Here is a 26,107-nt window from a genome sequence, read left to right as displayed (position 1 = left end):
TTTAGAATTACTATTGTATGGGGTTGTCATAGTAAAATATTACGAATATATATGAGAGGCCCAGATGCAAAGGGGTTAGTGATCATTTCGTCGATTTTGATCTGAGCGTAATAAAAAATTCTTCAGATTTCAAGCTTTTAGGGAGTTTTTAAGATTATTTTTACGATCGTTGGAAAAATTACAATAAATCGGAGGAAATTGGCTCGTATTTGAAACTCAATACATTCTGTTATGGGATAAAAATTGATGAATTTTTTTAATTTACTCGAAAGTATAGTGTCAATTACACCCCTCTGCTTCTAGCTCCCTCATATATTGTTTTCGGATAAGTTTTTAGATACGATAACCCCAGTTTAAAAAAACTAATAAAACTAAGTACGGGAAAGGACAGTATGAACGACGAAGACATTGGTGAGAACCTCTGTAGTGGGTGTTGCTGGCGCTCAAAGAAATCAAATTCGAGTAGGAATGGAGAAGATTTACGATGCCTATCCTCCCTCAACAAGCGCCGCGATGCTCGGTTTAGTTCTACTCGTGATTTCAACCCGTGTGCATCTTCTCGCTACGACGAGCAGTCCGCATTGCTCCCTTACTGTCGTGTTATCAAAGAAGACGTGAGTGCTGTAATAGTCCGTACTCGGATATTGTGAGGAAGAATAAAACAGTGATTTTACTTTTATGGCAAAGCCGCTGTTTAGTGTGAAGATTGTCATTTGTCACAGAAACATTAGCTTCACCAGTATATCAAGTCCTATATGACAGAGTGAATCTTGATACTTCTCTGTAGCCGAGAGTGTTCAATGTGATAAACCACAACCCAAGTGTAAATCTGTCAGCTCTAGCCAAACACATTTTAGCTACACAATGAAAATATATTATTGTGCAAATATCTGGAGCTCGATTTGAATAGGTCGTATGTGCTTTTGTCGATTAAAAATTCGATCAGTTGGATTCGCTTATTATAGCGAAAACCGTTGAAATTGAGCAAAGTTTATACATACAGAAGAATCCTCACAAAACAGGCTTTCTGTTTCATCATTAAAAGTTTGCAAAATATCTGCCATATTGCTACAATGACTAAAATAAACTGATCGAATTTTATATCGACAAAAGCACATACGACCTATTCAAATCGAGCTCCAGATATAATAAAATCGTGGATGCCACCCAGCATTGTTTATTCAGTACATAGCGATAAATCGAACGACGAGGGATATGCGGTGCCATGCTAGAAAGGGATGTTACTTAAAGCAGAAGACGCCTCAGCTATGAAAATGAAATCACTCATTGATAAATGTGTAATAAAAGCATTATCAGAAGCACAACAATAATTAAAAACGACCTTGCGTTGTCAAAACCTAAAATGTGGACTATGTAGGCATCAGTTTATTACCATCACGTATCTGTCCATTTTTCGGCACGGTGAGATATACTGATATCTAGGACATATCACATGCAATTAGATCATCGATTATTATCACTTGTTGAGTACCGAGTGTAACAACAGGTATCGTTTGATGACAGAGCCACTGTGTTGACATTAACCCGAGAAACGTGTGTGTATTTTATGTACAAATGTGTTTATTGGTTTTTGGAACCGAAAAAAGACGAAGGCGTTTCATGTTTTGCAAACGTACAAATTAGCAATTAGCATTAGCATTAGCATTAGTATTAGCATCAGCATAGCATTAGCGTTAGGTGAATAGCAAGAAAGATCTTTACGACTGTAGCACTCAGCAATTTTAGGGATTTTCGGCCATTTCAGTCGGTAAAATCAGCGAAAACTATTTTACCTCTACATCCGACGGTTTCGGTTGCTTTATTCAACTTTTTTCTAGTCCTTGAAAAAGGTTGAATAAAGCAACCGAAACCGTCGGATGTAGAGGTAAAATAGTTTTCGCTGATTTTACCGACTAAAATGGCCGAAAATCCCTAAAATTGTTAGGTGAATATATAACGAAGCCATCCCTCGAATTTTCAAGAGCACAAATCTGAAGAACCAATTGAAAGATTGTGCTGAAAAGTTGATCAATTGGTCACCACCAGCGGATAACCAATCGATCAATTTTTCAGCGTGGTGAGCCATTTGGGTCTTCAGATTTGTGCTCTTGAAAATTCGAGGGGTGGCTTCGTTATATATTCACCTTCAAATCGTACAAAATCATAGGTTGAACAGTTCCAAACCGCTTTTATAAGAATTGCCTCATTTCTGTTCGTTGCCAAAGCACAGAGGTTTGGGGTTTATCATTAATACTAAGACAAGATTGACACAATCCTCCAGCGGCTGAAATCTCTCCTGACCACGTCCTTGCGACAGCTGAGGGTTGAGAAAGGAAGATTAGTTGAACACCTAAGAAAGGTATGTTAGAGACCTCTAAGTCATCTCAGAGTGTCACGGGAATTTGGGTGTTGTTAGTGGAAGGGTAAAGTGCAAAGGATACGTTTGGTCATCGTTTAGGCACTGCAAAGTTATAAGAAACAAACTCACGAAATTATATGAATTCCAATACTCTCGAGACGAGGTCGCTGACTTCATTTGCGTCCTTTGAAGTGCAGTATGCGGTAACTTGTTCGAAAGCATCGGTAGGGTTCATCATGCGGTAAATAAAGCGAATAATAGTCGTATTTCCTGTTGAAGTTTCCAACGGATACATCAATTGTGACAACACATGCATCTATGGTGGGTAATTCAGAGACGAGTGTAGCAATGATTGCGTTGTTGACATGAACACAGACTCGAGGCATGACACTCGAGTTTGCCATTTTATTTTTACTAAAAGTAGCAAACACAAGATTCCCTAGACAGAAATTCTTCTTATGAAAGTAAGGTTCTTGGACCTACTTCCACTGCATCAATTTGTTCAATTAGAAGCTGCAAAGAGTGTATTGAAGCTCAAAAGAACTGCACAACTCTTTGGGGGTGACCTAAGAGGGCATATCCGTATTTTGAAAACAATTAGTATCGGCTGTCTAATCGTAAATAACAGTGATTGGATGAGCAAAAGATACAATTTTGATCGCTCTTTTGAAGTGATTAATCCTGGGCAAATTTTGTGGACAAATGGTGGCCCAGAACTACACCCAGGATCAGTCGTATTTTACACTGATGGTTCAAAATTGAACGATCAAGTAGGTGCAGGAGTTACTGGCCCCGGGATAAAAATATGAATCCCTACGGGCAAATGGCCTACAGTTTTTACAGCTGAAATCCAGGCGATTTTAGAATGCAGTAATATTTGCTTACGCAGAAACTACAGACATTCAACAATTTGCATGATGTCTGATAGCCAAGCAGCTCTAAATGCTTTGGATTCGGCAACATGGCTCGCTAGGCGAGTACCCTTGTGTTAGTATCGCTTCGCGCAGTGACCTGTCTTCCGCTTCTAGCACCGAACCCCCGCCACCAGGACGTACGCTCCATGACATTATGGAATCCTCCCATCCGTCCAACTCAGTCGAACCCTGCCGCCAGCGTCAACACAGCCGCCCTGGCCATGTAGTTGAGACTGAAGAACCGGGCTTCCACCACTCAAGCAATCTGCGCATCTACTACCAAAACGTTCGAGGACTGCGCACGAAAATCGAAGACTTCTTCTTGGCCGTCAGTGAGCTGGATTACGACGTGATTGTGCTAACCGAGACCTGGCTAAATGATCGTCGAATGAGTGTAATCAGTTTCGTACCTTTTAATTCCGCCCTATATTGCTTATCCTTTGACAGATACGCGTATTTCGACTACCACGAGTAATCTTCCACTGGATACTGCCTGCTAACAACGCACTAAGGGCCAGAATCGCAATCTAGCGGAACTAAATTAATTACTCCAACACGAAGCATTTCCGACACATGGTGTCTTCGACAAAGTTGTTTGACATCAGCAGGGGCATCTATTGCTAAGAACGTAGTAGTTCGCAACTCGTCCGCATAGGTGGCGCCACCATCCAACTTCTTTGTTTTACGTCCTAGAGACTTGGCGTCTTCGGCAAAGTTGTTTATTTTGGCAAAATAAACAACTCTTTCCCAAACGTCAAAATTCCACAGCCTACTGTTTTCGAGTTATTTAAAAAATAAAAATCAATCAATGAAAAAACTGTTTTTTAAGCTAATTTTGACATTTTTACCAGAAACCATGTGAGTTTAATTTTTTTCCTAATGCGTATATGTCTAACCAAACACATTGTACGGGAATATGTTGAATATTATCATTAAAAATTAAAAATAAAAATACAAATTCGAAAAAACAGTGTGAATTTCATGCCCAAATATCTCGCAAAGCGCAAAAAATCGCAACTTCAAATTTTCAGCAAATACGAAGCAGTACTAGGTGAACATACTGCCAAAAATTTGGAGAGGTATTTTTTGGTGTTTTTGAGATAATAGCTTTTTAGTAACAGTATAAATATAAGTAGTGCCAGCATGTAACTTTTTACTGTTACACATTAGAGAGTTTATGTCTTCGAGAAAGTTGTTCATTTTGACTAAATAAACAACTCTTTCTTAGACGTCAAAAGTCCACGGCCTACTGTTTTCGAATTATTGCATATAAATTAGATTATATTGACAAAAAATAACTATAAAATACATTTTGATGCAATAGTATGAACTATTGTTATTGTTTTTACTTTTACGATACATAGTAGGTCATGAACATGTCAGTTTCGTGGAGCTTAAGTTTCACATTCTTCTATCAACGTCCTTTCCATCCAGGAAGAGATCCACCAGCTTTCGACAAGATATTTCGCGCTCTAGAATTTAAAATGATTGACAAAATAGGTTAAGCTTAAAACATTTTGAAAATGACATGCAAAAATTAAAAGATATCTTGACCCATGCTGACAATAGTAAGCTGACATTTTCTTGACCTACTATGTATCGTAAAAGTAAAAACAATAAAAATTGTTCATACTATTGCATCAAAATGTGTTTTGCAGTCATTTTTTATCAATATAATCTAGTTTATATGCAATAATTCGAAAACAGTAGGCCGTGGACTTTTGACGTCTAAGAAAGAAATGTTTATTTAGTCAAAATGAACAACTTTTTCGAAGACATAAACTCTCTAATGTGTAACAGTAAAAAGTTACATGCTGGCACTACTTATATTTATACTGTTATTAAAAAGCTATTATCTCAAAAACACCAAAAAATACCTCTCCAAATTTTTGGCAGTATGTTCACCTAGTATTGCTTCGTATTTGCTGAAAATTTGAAGTTGCGATTTTTTGCGCTTTGTGAGATATTTGGGCATGAAATTCACACTGTTTTTTCGAATTTGTATTTTTATTTTTAATTTTTAATGATAATATTCAACATATTCCCGTACAATGTGTTTGGTTTGACACATATGCATTAGGAAAAAAATTAAACTCACATGGTTTCTGGTAAAAATGTCAAAATTTGCTTAAAAAATTGTTTTTTCATTGATTGGTTTTTATTTTTTAAATAACTCGAAAACAGTAGGCTGTGGAATTTTGACGTTTGAGAAAGAGTTGTTTATTTTGCCAAAATAAACAACTTTGCCGAAAACGCCAAGTCTCTAGGACGTAAAACAAAGAAGTTAGATGGTGGTGCCACCTATGCGGACGAGTTGCGAACTACTACGTTCTTAGCAATAGATGCCTCTGCTGATGTCAAACAACTTTGTCGAAGACACCATGTGTCGGAAATGCTTCGTTTTGGAGTAATTAATTTAGTTCCGCTAGATTGCGATTCTGGTCCTTAGTGCAACGTAAGCATCGGTGTGTTTTACCTCCCGCCAGATCGAAAAAACGACCTAGATGTCATTCATCGTCACATCGACACTATAGCTGCTGTCCACAACAACCTGTCGGATAAAGACTTGGTGCTCCACCCAGTCCAACGTATTTAAATACCCAAGGTAAGAGATTCCCGCAAATGTCAAAAATGAGACTCACCAACACATCTGCGTTAGTTATGAAAAGTTGGTGTTTTTACACTAAAATGTCATTATTTCAGCAATGTTTGTGAAGTTTTAGTAGTTTAGATGTTTCTAAATGCTGAAAAAATATGTTTAGAACCAATTAAAAAAAAATGTTACCAATTTTCAAATGGCGATATTTCCTGTTTTATTGCATGGAAGTCACTTTTAATCCAGTGAGATGCAATTAAATAATAGCTTCTATGATGGGAGTGCTTAAATTCTTAAGAAAGTTTGCTAAATAGTGATGCGCCCATACAAATCAGCGCAAACTTCATAACTATTTTTTGCTTTTTTCCTTTTCTCACTAATCCGCGAATATTAGCGGGAATCTCTTACCTTGGTATTTAGATACTTTGCACCCAGTCAATCAGTGATCGTATAAGATGTTGCATAATATGTGTGGAGGCGATATGCATACATTTTACATGCGCCTAAATGAAGGCATGTACGCATATGGCCTCCACTTTATCATCCTATGCAACACCTTATACGATTACTGATTGTCTGGGCAGTTTGGCGATTACAATCTGTCTCATGTCCACTGGTCCGCGGATATAGACAATCAGCTTTCGGTAGATCTGCATCGTTCCCGGCTGTGTCCTTCGAGTTCGGCACTGTTGGACGGATTCTGTTTCCACGGGCTTTTCCAGGTTAATACAGTGGTGAACAGTAGCGACACTCGATCTTGTTCTTGGTAATGACGCAGTTTTGCAGAATATTTCACTTTTCGAAGCCGGTGTAGCGCTGGCAGCGCTTGACAATCATCATCCAGCGATTGAGGTCCAAGTCTCTTGTCCTGTACCGATTGCATGTGATTGCATGTGATAAGATAATAAGACTATACTGGGTACAACTTCTAAAAAGCCGATTTCGAGTCTTTGAATGCAGAACTGATGCAAATCAACTGGTGCCAGTTCGAGTTGATGGAAGATATTCACGAGGCTGTTGGATTCTTCACTATCAGGTATCAGGTATCAGAAGGCCGGCTCCAGAGGCACGTTAACCTCCATTTGGGACATTTGTGCCATCGCCAAAATAACAGCCTATTTCATCGTCTACCTGAGGGAAAAGGAAGGGAAAAGGATTTGGATGGGGATAGGGACAGGTAGGGAAATAGGAAAAATACCCTGGAAGAGGGTACTAACGCACAAGCGTACCACAATGGGTTCAAACAGCGCCCTGAAAAGGGCACTGTAATAACGCATAAAGCGAAAGAGAGCCTATAGCTCTTTACCACAACGGGTTAAGAACAACAGAATATCCTGAAGATTCAGGTTTCTGAAGTCAGTTTCACTTAATAAGTGTTTACCGAATACTCGGAAACGCAGTTGCGCGAAAACTGGACAGTTACATATCAAATGATACGAAGTTCCATAATCGGATACACAGCTATCACAGGCAAATGAATCAGCTTGCTGAATATTCGCCATGTGATAGCTGAGTCGGCAGTGGCCAGTCAATGCTTTGACCAGCATGCTGCAATTCTGCTTAGACAGATTATAATCTATTATTTTATTATAAGTTAGATACTTCGCCACCCGTAGCACTATACAATTTGGTTTGACGACATGACTCCAAACTATTCCAATATTGTCTGTGTTGAGTGACAGCCCAGGTGTGAATCTGAAGCTTAATCCAACACTTCGATATCGGAATAGCTGGCTCAGGGCCAATGAAGTCATGTGATGCTGCAGAGCGAGCTAACTCATCAGCCAATTCATTTCCAGCGATGGAAGAATGACCAGGTACCCATAGAAGGTGAACAGCGTTTGCTGAATTCAGCTCCTCGATTTGATTTCGACAAGCGATAACTATCTTCGACCTGGAGTTGGCCGAAGCAAGTGCTTTAATAGCAGCCTGGCTATCTGCACAGAAGTATATTACTTTGCCCATTACGTGCTGCTGAAGTGCTGATTGCACTCCGCACATAAGAGCAAAGATTTCGGCCTGAAAAACGGTGCAGTGTCTACCAAGTGAGTAAGACTGATACAGCCTTAGCTCACGAGAATAAACACCAGCACCTGCTCGACCTTCGAGAAGGGAGCCATCAGTGTAACATACGATGCCGTCTGAAATACTTCTTTCCAGATAACCAGATGTCCACTCTTCCCGGGAAGGAAATTTCGTGGAAAATGTCCTATATGGAAAATTACAAGCAATTGTAAGATCACTTGGAGCAAGGACAATTTTGTCCCAATTCACTAAAAGTGGAAACAACGAGGTGTGTGTTGATGTGCGGTTCACAGGAGTTTCCTCTAGTAGACCGAGTACCCGTAACCGGTAAGTGCAAGAAAGGGCTTCTTGTTTGAGATGAATGTGTAGTGGGGCAACGTCAAAGAGAACTTCTAGCGCTGCCGTAGGAGTTGAAGAGAACGCTCCAGACATCGCCATTAAGCACATCCTTTGGAGATGGCCTAATTTCGAGTGGACCGTTCTCACTTCACCCTTTTGCCACCACACAAGACATCCAAAAGCCAATATTGGCCGAACCACAGTTGTGTAAATCCATTTGATATACTTGGGTTTTAGACCCCAAGTTGTACCAAAAGTACTCCGGCATTGCCCGAAGGCCATACAAGCTTTCTTGATTCTGAACTCAATGTGAGGTGTCCAGGAAAGCTTGGAATCAAGAATGACTCCAACGTACTTTACCTGTCCAGTCACATCGATTTCAGAATCAAAGAGACGCAAAGTTCGAACGCCATTACGGTTTCGCCTTTCCGTGAAAAGAACAATAGATGTTTTACTCGGATTAACCGAAAGGCCATATTGGCGACACCAACCCTCAACTACCTGAAGGGCGTTTTGCATCAGGTCGAAAAGGGTGCTGATGCACATACCAACTAACAATGTTAGGTAATCGTCGGCAAAACCATAAGTAGGAAAACCGCTATTATTGAGTTGCCTCAATAGCGTATCTGCTACGAGATTCCACAAAAGCGGTGATAGGACTCCCCCTTGAGGGCATCCACAAACACTCAATTTCCTAATCCCTGCTAGACGCAATGTCAAGAAGAGATATCGGTTTTTGAGCATTTGATGAATCCAATTGGAAATCATTGGAGATATACCATGACTCCGTGCGGCTTCCAATATGGCATCGAAAGGCACGTTGTCAAAGGCACCCTCGATATCTAAGAAAACACCCAAACAAGATTTCTTTTGAACGAATGCTTTCTCGATATCGTAAACAACCTTGTGTAAAAGAGTCACAGTGGACTTACAAGATTGGTAGGCATGTTGGTCATGGGGTGGGACACTCGATCTCGTATTACAAATATTACTAATATTAGCTAATATTAATGCTGATATTAGAAATATTATCAAGTGCTCATTGGTTTGTTGGCGTTGATGGCAGATGTCAAAACATCATTGTTTAATTAGGTAAACCAACATCATTTGAACACTTGAACCGGTACAGCATTTTTGTTATCTTCTGCTTCCAGATAGTCCTTTTTCAGTGGGCCGGCATCTACTATAACCTAATATAACCTAAGAGTTATATTCTTGTATAACAATGATGTTCTTCACGTGGTACGGCAAAGCTAGATCCGCATAATGGAACCCGAAACACGAGTGAACTTCGTTTTACAGAGGGCTTTTAGTTTTGATCGGAGACCGGGACCACTTCCGCTTGGAGGTCAATTGGGAGAGCCCCGTAGGCTGGAGACCTGACCTGACATGCTTCAAATCATAAGAAATTATTATTCCGGATGATGCCAGAAATTTTTGGTTGTCGTGGTCCACCATCGACTCGAAACTGCTCGGAACATCCATACAATGTATAGACATTAAAATGAATCAAAATTAAAACTAAATTATAACAAATTGTTAGATTTATTGCTGGTAGTATTAAACAAAAAATTTTATGTCCAAGTAGATGAGCCTATCCATTTAGCGGATCAGTGTTAGCCACTGCTAATCCTTTCCAGAACATGTGCAAACAAGTAATTTTTTCAAAACATGTTTGAAATAATCAAATCCCTTCTGAAGCAAAATAGGATAAATCCCATCTGCCCCAGGAGATTTGAAAGGAGCAAAGCTATTAAGAGCCCACTCAATCGATTCTATAGTTACAATACTCCGAGCCGAAGCTAAAGAATCATAACTACAAGAAAAGACATCAGGATCATCCGAAGATGTAATATCCACACATCCAGGGAAGTGTGTGCTGAATAAGCATTCCAGAACTTCCTCATCAGAGGAAGTCAGATCGCCATTTGGCAAACGAAGTTCGTTCACCCGGAAATCCTTAGATTTCGCAAGGATTTTGTTTAACCGACTGACTTCACTCAAGCTGGAAACATTTGTACAAAGGCTTTTCCAGCCGGATCGTTCAGCAGACCGGAGAGCTTACCTGTAGGCCTTGCGAGCCGACCTGAAAGCCTCCGAACCAGCCGAACGTCGTCTGTTCCAACTCTTTCTACATTGTTTCCTGAGTTTCGCCAGATCAGAGTTCCACCAAGGGGTTCCTCTTGTGATCTTCACAGACCGTAGAGGGCATGCTTCTTCAAAAGCTTCCATGCTGAAGGTCGTTGTAGTATCAACGGCATCATCTAAATCACTTGGAGTGTCAATGGATGGTGAATATCCATGAAATTTGGCTGCAACCAAATCAGTATAAAGATCCCAGTTTGTTGACCGAGGATTCCTGAAACGCAATGTTTGCGAAGTAACATTCAAATGTTCAAAAAAGATGTAGCGATGGTCAGATAAAGATTCTTCATCTGACACATGCCAATTGGTCAGCTCGTGACTAATTCTGCTAGAGCAAAGCGTTATATCTAACACTTCCTCTCTAGCAGATACCATGAAGGTTGGGCGGTTGCCTATGTTAAGTAATGCAAGATCTGTACTACTTAAGTACTCCATCAAACTGGAGCCTCTCAAGTTGATGTCTGAGCTGCCCCAGATGATATGGTGAGCATTAGCATCACTGCCAACAATTAGCGGAAGGCCTTTTGAAGTGCAGTATGCGATGACTTGTTTGAAAGCATCCGTAGGGGATGGTTCATCATGCGGTAAATACACAGAACAATAGACGTATTTCCTGTTGAGGTTTCCAACAGATTCATCAATTGTGATAGCACATACATCTCTGGTGGTTAGTTCAGAGATGAGTGTAGCAACTATTGCGTTGTTGACAAGCACACAGGCTCGAGGCATGACACGCGAGTTTGCCATTTCATGTTTACTGAAAGTGGCAAACACCGGGTTCACAAGGTTTCCAAGATAGAAATTTCCATTACGAAAGTAAGGTTCTTGTACCAAGGCCACTTGGGCTGTACCATTTTGCGTAAGTCTGCGAAGATTGATCGTTGCTGTTCTTTTATGCTGAAGATTGATCTGAGCTATCTTAACCGTAGCCACTACCCAAACTAGGTAAGATTAAACTCTTCGCAACAACAGCACAACAAAGAACAGCAACAATAAAACCAAATCGGTATCGATTGGAAAACTCCAAAGGCGAGGATACACAGAATACACTGTGTAAATCGCATAATGCGAAACCATATAGGTGAAAATTTAAACTAATTAACAACATCTTCATAATCCCGCCCTTATTTAACCTCAGGTGAAACTAAAGAAGGGCAGCTGATTGTCTCGGAGAAACACAAGGTCCACTGCACCATTGTTCCGGTTAGCGCAGTAAGGGCTACATACTGTGGAGGGCGCCCTGGTACTCCACAGGCTCCGTTAGCGGTTAGGTTTTTATTAGACCCCCCTAGCCATTCATTCCTAGGCACGGTAAGCATAAAGCCGCATCACACCATGAATTAGGGGTCACCTGTTGGTGGATTCTTACCACCGGAACAGGCGGTCCGTAGTGTTATTCTTAGCCAATTGAGACAATCGCTACCGACACTACACAGCTATCTAGGCTGATCGAGAAAAGAAGTTAATATTGATGATCAACTTCATACGGACTCGAACAGCCGTCAAGCACTGTCCTGTACCGATTGCATGTGATAAGTTACTTGACTATACTGGGTACAACTTCTAAAAAGCCGATTTCGAGTCTTTGAATGCAGAACTGATGCAAATCAACTGGTGCCAGTTCGAGTTGATGGTAGATATTGACGAGGCTGTTGGATTCTTCACTAACTCAGTGCTGCAAGCAGTTACGACACACGTCCCGTCGCGACGGCCACCCAGCAAACCGCCTTGGTCCAATGGTCGACTTCTTCTGCTGAAACGCCGCCGATCTTCTGCTTTGCGTTACTATTGCAATCATCGATCGCAACAAGCTAAACTAGATTTGAACAGAACAATTCGAGAATACAGGAGCTACAACGCATCTTGTATCCCAAAACGTTTTTGGTCATTCGTAAACTCCAAAATGAAATGAAGATACTCCACGTGACGCCTTCAGCTACGACATGTTTGTGATTTCAGAGCAGGATGTAGCAGGAGCAGTATCAAAGGTGAAGTCTTCATACAGCCCAGGACCAGATGGAATCCCAGCAGCCCTTTTGAAGAAATGTTCAGCTTTGCAAATACCGCTTACAATTCTTTTCAATCGCTCTCTAAGGCAGTGTGTATTCCCGAGCAGTTGGAAAAGATCTTATCTCTTTCCAATTTTTTAAAAAAATGATAAGCGTGCCGTGAGTAATTATCGTGGCATTACTTCACTATGCGTGTGCTCGAAGGCTTTTGAAATCATCATCAACGACTCCCTGCTCAATAGCTGCAAACATTACATCTCTACAGATCAGCATGGATTCTTCCCTAAAAGATCCGTCGTCACCAACCTTGTCGATTTTTCAACTGAATGCATACGTGCCATGGATGCTGGTAAGCAGGTGGATGCGGTTTATCTGGATTTGAAAGCAGCATTTGACCGCGTAGATCATCGAATCCTTCTCCATAAACTTGCAAAATGTGGGGTAACAGCTGGCTTTATTGATTGGTTCGAATCATACCTCACCACTCAACAAAAAATAATTAAAAAAAAAAGGTTCTTGGACTACTTGGTCACTTGGGCTTTACCATTTTGCATCAGTCTGCATATATTGATCCCTGCTGTTCTTTTATGCTGAAGATTGATCTGAGCTTTCCTAACCGCCACTACCCAAACTAAGCAAGACCAAACTCATACAATCACAGCACAACAAAGAACAACAGTTATAAAAGCAAATAGGTAGCGATTGGAAAACACCAAAAGCGAGGATACACAGAATACACTGTGTAAATCGCATAATGCAAAACTATATAAGTGAAAATTTAAACTACAACAACATTTTCATAATCCCGCCCTAATTTAGCCTCAAGTTTGACACAAAGAAGGGCAGCTGATTGTCTCGGAGAAACACAAGATCCACTGCATCATTGCTCCGGTTAGCACAGTAAGAACACAATACTGTGCCTGTAGGGCACCCTGGCGGTTAACCATTCATTCATAGGCATGGTAAGCATATAGCCGCATCACACCATGAATTAGGGGTCATCTGTTTAGTGGACTCTTGCCACTAAAAGGCGATCCGTAGAGTTATTCTTAGCCAATTGAGACAACCGCTACCGACACTACACAGCAATCTAGACTGATCAAGAAAAGAAGTTAATATTGACGAACAACTTCCGAACAACATGCACAAGCTTAGCTGGAGGTCGTTGTTATTGATTGACCCGTGGGGTAGGAACTTGTGAGGATCTGCGAGGGGACTGCGACAAGGTAACTGATTATCAGCCTACCCAACATCGCTCTGCAAAGTGTAATGCGACGAGCCGTGCTAGACAGCCGCGGTACGATTTTCACGAAATCCGGTCAATGTGTGTGTTTTTCGGAAGATATTGAGTTCTCCAAATTTTATCTCACGAAACCTATTGCAAGCCTATCCATATACGGAAGAACAAAAGTTGTTTACATAGTTCTTTCAAATTCTTACTTGGGGAATTTGAACACAAATCACTACCACACAGGCATTCACTTCATGCACTTAATTTTATTTATTCGCTTAATCTAATTACTCTTAAAAGCTAGTTGACATCAACACAAACATATTAAAATGATTGGGTGTAAAAAGGCCCGAAAACTGCCGCGCGGTTGTGCGATCATGCTGCCCGTTGGAGGATCGAAAATGCACTGACCTCCAGTCGACCCGATCGATGGTGCCAAACCTCTTTGCTCACCGAGGTCGATGGAGTTGCTGTAGTGGTATCCGTTAACTGGGAGAGAGTTGGTTGAGTGACCAGTGGTCATCGATAGAGGCTACCCGAATAGAAAGGTGCTTTCGGTTCCGCTCGATACCGAACATCCTGCCCCCGGCAGAAATAGCTATTTCTGCAGCTCCGTATTGGTGAAGTATTGTAGCGCTCGAGTACAGATGACATGAAAAGAAATAAGACCCGGTAGGACTTCCTAAAAGAATTATGAGGGTTGGACAGGTCCTCACCTGGACCCTCTAGATAGAGAGCCTTGTATTGCGTATGCATTCCTCCATTCACTGCTGCCCCCGGTTGAAGTCTCCAAACGTTGTAGTTGTTTGCAGCCAGTGTCGCTGCTCGTAGTGAATATTTCGTTGAATTTCGACCCAGACTTCGTAGTTGTCGTCGTCGTCGTCCAATGGATCAAATTAAGTCCGCTGATCTCCCAAGTGATCGAACATGGTCCTTCGAGCCGGATTGGGCGTCGAGAGGAATCCGCCCAACCAACCCTACGAAAAGCTCTCGCCGGAGAGTCATGGAGTGTGAAGTTGGATACGGACGTCGACAGGAATTCATCTCAGTCAAGTCAACCCATGCGCCAATGGGAATCGTAACGGATGTCATCAATCAACCCCAACGAGCTGCCGGACTGTCAGCTTGATCTTAGCATCGGTCGAGTGGTCCCGATGGCCATTCAACAACGCAAGCTATCAACTATCAAACCATCTTCTGGAATCGGAACGGAATCGCACCACGGATTCGCATGTACACGGAAGCAATCAATCGGAATCGGAAGCAATCCACGATCAAACTACCTCACCACGTTTTCTCAATCGGATCAACTACCAAGCCATCGTCATCGTGCATTTTATTTTACCAGATGGAAAATGTTTTTAGTTTTTGCAAAAACCATTTTTAAGCAAAATTTCACAAAAAAAAATGGTTTCTGCAAAAACGAAAAACATTTTCCACCTGGAAAAAAATCAGGAGATTCCTTGATCCATACTCTACATGTGCACGAAAACCGATTTTGAAAATATTGCTTCGTTATTTTATAAAAAATCAAAAACAAAAAAAATGAGGAAATGCTTCCAGTTTCGCCTGCACTGCCTTTGAATGACAATAGTAACAAAGTATTAACCAATTCTAATCTATTGATTCAGTAAATATTTCTTTTCGATAATTTCAAACGAATTTATTTTCATAGCATTTAGATCATAAACGATTATATAAAAACCTTTCGTGTCACGTGCACGTCAGTCATTAATAACACCGACGGCATAATATTTCACATCCAGCACCATGCGTCCCCTTGTCCTCGTCTTCTCGCTATTGAACGAATGCATTAAGAAGCGATAGTATAACCGGCTGGACTAGGTAAATATTTTCATTCAAAGAAGAACGAAAGTGTTGCGTCGCGTGAATTCTGTGATGAAAGACAAGCTCCCAATCGTGCAATTGAGGTAGAGAAAATAGAAAAGTGTCGCGGTTTCATAGCACTTGGCTTCGATGGAAATTCTATCTAGAGTAGCCGGAAGTTTCGCTGGCCTTTGGAGAAATCGGCGACGTAAGTATAAATTGCAAGAATCTAATTTAGTTAATTTAATCAACTCGTTCAATGTTGTTTCTATGTGACTTAAAATTTTAAAAGAATTTTAAATATTTGCATTTAATTTGTGTCAGTAACAGTGCTGAAAATTTGACACAGAACTTCAAATTACCTGCATTTTTTTTATCGTTGAATTCAAGCAATTTCATAGGCACCATGTAGATTTTCTGTTTGTTCTATTTAGGAAAAATTGTTTACTTTTTTCCTAAATGGAACTAATTATGATCTTCATAGTCCAATAACCAGACGTTCTAAGACGATCCCCTTCTGGCTCGTTTTCAATCTGCGAAGCCCGACAATAAACTATCATAAGAATATTTCAAAATTAATTTTGTTTTTGAGTTTATGTGAGGATTATAATTGTTTATTTTTTCTTTTACGAAATGGAACGAACAGACAATCTACATTTTACATGCTGCCTATGAATTGAACTCAACGGAAATCTAAAACACAGGTAATTTATAGTTTTGTGCCAAATTTGGAGCTCAATCGGTACATAAATTGACTCCAAAGATAAAGACTAAGAAAAAGGCTATTCTATATGTAAATCAGAAAATGTATCCTTTTTTCATTCCAATACTGTAATCTATAACCTCTCATCCTTCTGTATAGTATAGTATTTGTTAAAAAATTAATTGAAATTGACTAGGTCGATAGTTTGCTGCAGATACAATCTTCTTCGTAGTGTAACGCTCCCACTGGGACAAATCCTGCTTCTCAGTTTAGTGTTCTATGAGTATTCCCAAGGTGAGGAAGTTTCCATTCCGAGAAGTTCCTGAACCGACCGGGAATCGAACCCATCACCCTCAGCATGGTCAAGCCGAATCCCGTACGATTACTGCATCGTCTGTTTAGGCCCTGGTGCACATATAACGAATTAGAAATGATTTTTTTTATCTGTGATAATTTTTTACCAGTTTCCGATTTTTTTTTAAATCTATCTTGTTTGTGATCATAAGATAGTATGTTCTAAGCCACGGGTTCCCAACCGTTGGTACGCGGACCCGTAAGGGGAAGCTCACTCACTCGATGTCTTCTGTAAAATTTGTAGCGTTTTGCTACTATGTTTAAATTATGCAGTTTTAATAGAGCATTTTTTAATGTTATGTTTTATTGAGGCTCATAATTATAATTCCTTAATATTGCACATTTAGTTCACCACTGGACAGCGCACTCAGCCTTCATAAATGCGAAAACGTTAATAAAAGTGCGCGATTGCATCAAATCCAGTTGATGTCTTCGGCGCACTATTTCTTTGATTTATGCTGAATACGTGCTCTGAACACACCGAGTTGATTTGTTGCAATCGCGCGGATGTGAAATCCATTTTCGTTTTTAAGTTATTGAATCTTCCACGACCATCTTTTTTTAGAGAGCTTGGTTGTAAAAATTGATTCATCGTTAAATTTGCGAAATAATCAAAGATTGAACAGACAGACAGAAATTTATTTTTATATGTATAAATAGCTAAATAGATAGATTTATTTGCATCCAAGGGTATTTATAACCCATTATTACAGCGCCCATATAGCCACATATGTAAAGGCCTGACAAAGGAAATTCTCAGTAAAGTTCTGATACAGCAAGAATTCCAGCTCAATGTTGCACCAGAACATCAGATCCACAAATCTCAAGCAGTGAACTTTCAACGATAGTGTAATTTTTATTTTGCTCTTTCTCACTTGTCAAATACGAAGATCCGGTGCGCTGAATTGGTTTTTAATGAGATTTGTGCCCTCAAAATCGTGAGTAGGCGCAAAAGTCGGCCATTGTGGCGGCCATCTTGGGATTCAAACAAGTCTGTCTTTTGTCGAATTCGTTTTTGATTCAGTTCCAACCTGGGTTGGAACTGGATGAGATCACAGTTTCAACCCCAAACCGACTTCGGTTTCGCTTGTACTAAAGTTTGTTTGACGTTTGTTTGTTTACACATTTTCCGCCAATCCAGTTCCAACCCAGGTTCAAAAACGAATTCGACATTTAACGGTGATTTTCCAAATGCAGTCAGACAAGAAGCATTGGATCTAACACTGTGCAATACTCCAATCGCTCCAATCTTTGACAAGATCACAAACTGGCACGTGCTAGATGAGACTTTCTGATCATATAAAGCGAGGAAGATAATCCTAGCACCGCATTTAGAAATCCCAGAAAGACAAACTGAGATCAATGTTAAATTCATAAACATAAAATAAGTGTTGCGACTCGAACGGTTAAGCATACTACCTATCCACCATCTCAACCATGGTGCTCCAATGATACAAATCCGGTTTCTAACCCTAATGAAATTTCACCATGTGATCAACACGATCTTTACAAGTTAATTGATTCATATCGAGCCCTGATTAGGATCCCATCCACAGGATCGAAAAGTAGGCAATGATTCAGAATAGCTTTTCTGTAACTGAAAGCCAAAAAGGCCAAGTTTCCGTAAATCCAGTCAGTCTCCATAAAAAAGTTAAATTCACAGTCATTTACTGTGGTTCAACGCAAAAGTTAGAATCATTTTCTCGAACAGCAAATGAAAGTATCATCAATTCCTTCAACAGCAGTTGCTTCACTATACAATCGTCTACTGCTAGTCTACCTTCCGTGGTGGAACTCTAAACTGGAGCGCCTTAGAAAATTTTCTCGTAAAATGTTCAGTAAAGCAAAATAAACAAGAGAGTGTACTCAGTACAGGACTTACTTGACAAAATAACACAACAAAATACGAAAATATCAATGCAAATTTTGGGCGCTGACATTGTGAAAACATAAACAGTACTCCTGTAGTCGTAAGACTACAAAAAACGCTTTTGCAAACAATAGTTCATTTTACGAGCCGATTTTATAAATGAAATTTGGACAGGAGGTAGCGTCCTAGCCCATGAAAATCAATATCACCAGCAACATTGTTGTCACTTCGTAAAATGCCTTATTGAAATAAATTAGGAAATCTGAAACATGACGATCGGGCTTTTACCAAAACTCCTAGAGAAGCTTTGGAATTAATTCTGGAAACTCTTTTTCCAGGTTCGGTTTTAAAGTGAGGATCACTGGAAGGTGAAGGATGTCGTGGTACACCGCCTCATATCCCTTTCGTGACGGACCATAAAAGAATGATTATCTCAAATTTTCTCTTAATAACTTAACGTCCTCTAGAATAAAACTTTCTTTACTTCGGCTACTTTATCCACCTATGCACTTTTTGGGGTCAAAATAGGACCAGCACAATTGTGCTGGTCCGTCCTCAAGCCGGTCGATGTTCTCTAAGTAATTGCTAAAAATTGCCTACTTTTAGGCGTTTTATGGTACAGGAGATTTATTGTAATTATTAAATCACTGCAAAGTGTTAGTTTGTAGAAATTTAGACGTACACTGAGCGAAATAAGAATAGCACCACCCTGTGTTTTCACTATATTTTTTTAATTTCCATATCAGTTTTTAAATTTTCGATTTAGAATGATAGAATTATCTATTCCACAACTGTACAGCTGATTACGGTCGTATTATTGTGGATCGTTTACATTTAAGCCGAAAAATTCATGAAAAAATAAGCGAAATAAAAATAGCACCACTTTAACTTTTGATCAACGTTTATTTATATTTCAGCAAAAACAAGTTCAAATTTATTATTTAGATCGTAGTAGTGAGCATACGAGCCATTGTTTCGAATTACTTCAACAAGCCGTGATTTTATGGACAAAATCAATTTTTCCAGTGTACCCTACTCGATTAGCATACACGAATACGACGAATCAGCATGTTATCGTTGTCAAATTGTTTGCCGTTCTCATAAACGCGACGAGCAAGAATAGACCAAAGGTTTTCTATGGGATTCAGATTCAGAGAACAAGCGGGCCACTCGAGAACTTCTATGCTTTCGTTAGAAAACCAGGCCTTAGTCAGTCTTAGAGTTGTGAATCGCGGCATTATCCTGCTGGAAGACGAAATCTGGGCCCATCAAACACTCGCCGTGTTCAATAAAGCTTATTTTCAGCAATTCAATGTAATCCTCTGACTTCATCCTCGTTGAGATCCACGTCAATGAAAGCTTTCCCCGAAATGTAAAAGCTCCCCAAATCATCAGTGTTTCACCACCAAAGTTCCGGTTCATCTTCATCCGGTTCTTTTCGAAAACCATATCAGTAGTCTTGCAAACCATCTGGACCATCACAATAGAACTTTTTTTCGTCCGAAAATAGTAGATTTTTCCATTCGTCCGTCCAGGAAACATAATGTTCAGCAAAACTGAACTGATTCACTGATATGCCGCTCTATCAAGCTGGGCTTGCCAAGCCTTTTGTGCTACTTCAGGTTCTTGTTGCTTGACAGGATTTGTTGCACACGTCGTATTGTCACCGAAAATTGCAATTCTGCACGAATTTGGAATGCTGTTCTTTTCTTGTTCACTGTCTCTCTTTAAATTCTTCGCTTATCTTTCTCCGCGAGCTTACTTTTCGTTCCTTGTTTGTCTGTGTGATGAATATTTTCGAAATGTTTCAAAAACCTTACGACTACGGTATGAGATCGAAAGATTTTACAACCGATTTCTCTGGAAGAGAGGCATGCGTCATGGTATGTTTTGAGTTTTACCCTTTCTTCGAAGGTAAGATGTTGCGCCTGACCCATTACTACTCGAATACTGGGAAACAAAGGGTTCTTCCGTTACTTTTTGAATAACACTCCGCCACCCGATAGGAACTGTCTGTAACTGACTCAAAGCCAATACGAAAATCTGTTAAAATTTTTACAGGCTGTTTTCATTACATGGTGGTGCTATTTCTATTTCGTTCATTTTTTCATGAATTTTTCGGCCTAAATGTGAATGATCCACAATAATTTGATCGTAATCAACTGTAAAGTTGCGAAATGGATTGTACTACCATTCTCAACCAAAGATAGCATAATTGGCATCGAAATTCTAAAAATACTGTGAAAAAAGAGGGTGGTGCTATTCTTGTTCCGCTCAGTGTATAATTTCAAATCAACACAAGATCAGCTTGACAGGGTATTCAAATCATAGAAGTGAATAAGAAGAAGATAATAAGATCAGCAAATCCCTGTTCCAATCTAATTCATGATTTCGATAATATGGAGTAATATTATTCACCCAAGTATTCAAAGTTCTTTAAAAAACTCGTACAAGCTGATATCGTGTTCCTTGAAATGAAATTATACGTCTAAGTTTTTACAAACTATCACTTTGTAGTGATTTAATATTTATAATCAATCTTCTATACCATGAAACGCCTAAGCATAGGCAATTTTCGATGGAACTTGGACCGCCTTGGGGACGGAACAGCACAATTGTGCTGGTCCCACTTTGACCAACCAGAAATCTTGTGATTTTCAACAAAGCACCACTTTTTCTTCGCCGTTTTGCAAAACTACTCTTTTTCTATCGATTTTCATCTCTGCATAACTGGATTAAACAAATATTTAGAAAAATACGACAGATAAAACTTTTTCAACTTCTAGGGTGATTGTTTACTTTTTGTTTGACTAATTGTGGCGTTTTTTATAAACAATTCCAACGAAAGCTGAGGCTCAGAAATACAAGTTAGAGTAATAACTCGATCATAAAAAATACTTACTTCACATATTTTGAGAAAAAAACAATTGAAAAAAATGTGTAAAACCAATACCGAAAAACAGCACGATTGTGCTGGTTCGTCACGAAAGGGATATTGAGCTGATGAAATCTTCACGAAGATCAGAGTGGATAATAGCATAGAACTTTTCAGCCTATTAAATCTGCAGGAGGAGAAGGGTTTTTTTTAGTACTGATTCAAACTTTTTCGGTCTGGAGGGATACAAATGCATCCTAGTGATCGGGTCAAACAGCTAGGATTTATTCTGGATGCCAAACTGAATTGGAATGCTCAAATTGAGTCCGTGATCGGTAATGTGACCAGTGCGTTTTTTGATATTGCAGGGTCTCTTATGTTCAGTATAATGAATCAATAACAATAATCCTTTATTGTTTGTGCTTGTCGTTCAGTGCTAAATTAAACCATCTACAGCTCATTTTAGAAGCTGAACCTTAGGATGTGGTATATGAAAAATTTGTGCGGCTAGACCAGTTCTACAAGAATGTCACGGAAAACCGCTCTTTTTCGAATATCTAAGGTAAATGTCACGGACTACCTTTGAAAAATGTCAATTAGTATTCATCATGAATATCAATTGGCATTTTTCGAAAATAGTCCGTGACATTTACCTTAAATATGCGAAAAAGAGTAGATTTCCGTGACTTTCTTGTAGAACTGGTCTAGCCGCACAAATTGTTCATATATGAAGCATATTCTCAGATTCAGCTTTTGAAATGAGCTAGTAGGTATAGTTAAATTTAGATATATTTAAATTACATTTTCAGTGGTCATAATCTCTAACTATCCAACTACTACGATCCTACAGTTATGCTCCAAAACTATGGACTTCTGCACAAATTTATGCTGACGTGCTTCTTCGAAAAAAAAATGATGTTACTTCCTTTTATTTTCTTTTCGAAGGATTAAGATTACCACGTCATTCAGTGGCAAGTAGACCACGTTGGCCGCGTTGTTTTTTTTTCAAGCTGACTTTCGTAATTTCAAGAGTGTGGAAGAAAAAAAAAACATTTTTTAAATCGTTTTACAAGTTTTTTTTTTTATAAACTAAGATGTTCCATTTCCTCGGCGCTCCATTTTTTTGCGTGTTTTTAAAACTTAAACATACAATACTGGCCAAAATACCTATAAGTGTTTATTGATCACAAAACAAAATTGCATTCTTTCAAACGTCCAGCAAAACTTAACGAAGGAGAACGAATTCAAATCTTGAATTTGGTCGGACATTGTTCGGCCAAAATTATAGGCACTTTGTCGACCTTCCTAAGAAAGATTGATGTTCTGTTTCAGACGTAATAAGTAATAACATCACCAGGATCCTTCATTATTCTGCTTAGCAGAGGTGTTAGTTTGGTTTAGAATCGAGATCACACGAGTTTGTGAGTTTGATTTTGGGTATATTTTATCAAATGTCAATAAGAGCTATCTCGAGATTCTTGTGATTTCTAGCTTGCAGTCAATAATAAATGCCCTCCGAACGTTTCCAAATGGTTTTAAGTCTAGGTTAGTGGGCAACCCACGCAGAATATGAACTTCCAGACATTGTAAGGTACACCGGGGCAAGTTGAAACGGGTGGGGCAAGATGAAACGCGAGGTTTTAAAATAGATTTCAGTAAAATTTGGAAACTTATTCTTCGCTAAAAGATTATATGTTTCAAAAACTATGTGTTATGGCAATCAAATTGTTTATCATCAATAGAAAACATCATGTTAACCTGCTGTTTAATCTTGCCATCCCTGTTTCTACTTGCCCCGGTATACCTTAATGTATAAGTTTTGATTGTGTGGCATTGATAATGATTAATTTAAAATTAATTGTGATATGAAGCGTTGACTTGTTTAAAATACCTGTAACCATCATTACGACTAAACTGCCCATAACTGCATAACAGTCACATTCGACAAAAGTAGGCATTGGAGAAAATTGAGCTCAAAGTTTGCAACTTGCACTAGTATGGAAAAGGATCTAAATTTCAAAAATTTGGCAAAAATTCAAAGTTAATTACTTTGCAATGAAATCTTCTACAGCTCTTCTTGTATGCTGGGCGAATAGTTCAAAAAATATTGGAGCAGAATATGATTGGTTGTACATTATGAGGCGTTATGTATTTCCAGTGTGACTGTTATGCGGTTACATTCGTTAATATTTGTTAATGAGACAAAACGACTTGGTATTTTTTTTCACATTTTTTGGAACAAACTTGTAAAGTTCATTTGGATAGATGTAAGTACTGATGATTTAGAGATGAGCCCCGGTATTAACTCAATTTTGACAAAAATTGCAAATGTTACAAATATGCAGTTATGGGCAGTAAAGTTCTTATTGAGGTATTTCTCGTGGGCGTTGAAAATTATTCTGATATACCAAATGGCATTCAATCTACCTTTCTATGAAACCCGCAGTCCAGCTTCTTTTGAAGAAATGCAGTTTCACACACCGTTGGTATCCAGTCCCACTTGCTGTTATAAGTTATACGGCTACTCAAACTAAAATCGCCCTAAAGGGTGCCAAAAACATACCCATTGGAGCCAAATACAACGGTATCACGTTGTAAAGGGTGTCCACGATGAAATTGGCACACAGAAAATATTGTATAACTTTTGATTGCGTTCGCCAAAATAGCTAATTTTTTGACCATGAATCATGTAGCTCGACTCGACTCGAGTCTACGTCACGTACAAGACACTGAAGACGACCTTACAGTTGAGGTCGAAATACGTATCTGTCACAGGAGGCAAATTCTTAGTGGAATTCAAAGGAACAGTACTTAACGCGATTTTCTTTTTACTTACAGATATTCCCCTAACAAGCCCAGGTTAATCATCTACAATTATTGTTTTGTTGGGAAATTCAAGAGCTGGGTTGTAATCAACAATATCGTTGTTATACCATTTCTAACTAGTATTATTGAAGCACAGACAAACAGACGTATCACTTGGAACAACACTTGGATTTGAGAACTACAGAATATTTGAATAGTCCGTTAAAATGTGGGACGATGGGTAGTGGATAGAGTGCGACGTCTGTGATTGAAGGTTCAAAATGGTAATGCTAGAACTAGAAAATTTCATGACATTTTTTTCATGACATTTCACAACCCTGTTCAAGACTTCTGGGGAGTCAAAGTTTAGCCATTTGTATGGAGATTTCAATTTTGTTTAGGCTCTATCTCAATGCTCACCGGACCTTTTAAGGTTAATTGGCTTTGTTTTACGTTTTTGGAATATTCTGGGTGTCCAAACTCTTCATTAACACAACTCTGAGTTTTCTCTAATTTTTCCGAGACTTAAGCTTCCTACTTTACAGTTCAAACAACCTGAATACTTTTCGCGATGAAGTCAGTTTTTGTTGTAATCAATAGACAATTTTATAATATATTCTTTTATTTTTTCTAACAGTTGTATAATTGCAATAGCATGCAAAAAATGAGAACAATGTCATTTTACATTACAGGTCCACACAGTGATGAGCACATTAGCCGGAATCATGCAAATGCTGACGATAGAGAACCTACATCTTATCAGGTGGCGAAATATTTACAATGCAACCCTGAGTTCTTGGATACATACATTATGGATGAAATCCAACTCGAACAGTTGGAACGGTGGATGATACGGAAAACTCAGAGATCCAGAAAAGTAACCCAATCTGTCAGCAGAAATGGCCGCAAAACAAGTCTCAGCCGGTGGAAGTTTTGCGTACACGCTGATAAACGCCAGATGCTGCAAGATCTTATCCACTCATTGCAGTTAAGGCCTACAAAAATGCACGTGCTTTGGGAGTTGGCGTCTTGCATTTGCTCTGCCGTCAATGCGGATGGTTTTCGTTTATACTTAACGGATGCATCCGATTCAGATGCATTACATTTATGTCTCAGTAACAGCTTCATCGACGAAAACGGAGACCCAAAACCACTCAGGATCAAATCAGATGCAGCGATACCGAACTATGTCGCGAAAACGAGGGAACCTATACGATTCTCGAAGGGAGATGACGATCAACGATTAAGCCATGATGTGCTAGACAAGGTAAATATGTTACTTTTGAAACAATTTCAAAAAGTTAATTACATTACATTACAGAGTGAAATGGCACATGTAATGTGTCAGCCTATTGTATATCCAGATGGATCACTAGTCGCTGTCCTAGAATTGTGGCGCCGTGACTGTGGATCACCATTTTATGAGGAAGATGAAGAAATTGGCTGTAGTTACTTGGTTTGGGGAGGTATCGCAATACATTACGCACATCTCAATCTAGTCGGACTAAAGCAGCGAAAACTTAACGATTTTCTGTTAGCGGTGGTCAAGTCCATATTTCAAGATATGGTTAGCATGGACATGTTAGTGTCAAAGGTGATGAACTTTGCTCAACGGCTAGTCGATGCAGATCGTGCTTCACTGTTCCTTGTGGATTCTAAAAGCAAGGAGTTGTATGCAACTATCTTCGACGTTGGCTGTGACGAAAAGACTGCAATGAACGAAAACGAAAACGAGCTGAACAAGGCCCCAAAAGAAATAAGATTTCCGCTAGGAACCGGTATTGCCGGTCAAGTAGCCATGACTGGTGAAATTTTGAACATAGTCGACGCATATGCAGATTCCAGGTTCAATAGAACAATAGACCAAATAACCGGATACAAAACCGAATCCATTTTATGTATGCCTATCTTTATACGAGGTAATATCATTGGCGTTGTCCAAATGGTAAATAAGCGATCAGGCTACTTCAGTAAGGAGGATGAAGAAGCCTTCGAAATGTTTGCGGTGTACTGTGGTTTAGGTAAGTCACTGTTTTTAAACAATTATTTTTATGA

The 26,107-nt window shown here is 39.3% G+C and overlaps 1 protein-coding gene across 12 annotated transcripts in view; it reads left to right on the top strand.

The window, feature by feature from the left end:
* Nucleotides 1-26,107, top strand: part of LOC109621260 (probable 3',5'-cyclic phosphodiesterase pde-5) — an 85,577-nt gene that overhangs the window by 46,069 nt on the left and 13,401 nt on the right. The window contains exons 1-5 of one of the 12 annotated variants that reach the window (XM_062851668.1): nucleotides 356-614; nucleotides 15,294-15,463; nucleotides 15,554-15,653; nucleotides 24,745-25,319; nucleotides 25,374-26,073. In XM_062851668.1, coding sequence (XP_062707652.1) covers nucleotides 15,596-15,653; nucleotides 24,745-25,319; nucleotides 25,374-26,073 — 1,333 coding nt within the window. In that variant the 5' untranslated portion in view covers nucleotides 356-614; nucleotides 15,294-15,463; nucleotides 15,554-15,595. Of the gene's footprint in view, nucleotides 1-355; nucleotides 824-15,293; nucleotides 15,654-24,744; nucleotides 25,320-25,373; nucleotides 26,074-26,107 lie in introns of those variants that run through there. The other 11 variants (XM_062851667.1, XM_029872390.2, XM_062851669.1 and 8 more) reach the window with 11 other exon arrangements.

Source organism: Aedes albopictus, chromosome 2, assembly GCF_035046485.1.
Source record: "Aedes albopictus strain Foshan chromosome 2, AalbF5, whole genome shotgun sequence".
NCBI classification, from domain to species: Eukaryota; Metazoa; Arthropoda; class Insecta; order Diptera; family Culicidae; genus Aedes; species Aedes albopictus.
This window is presented reverse-complemented; position numbering and strand designations above follow the sequence as displayed.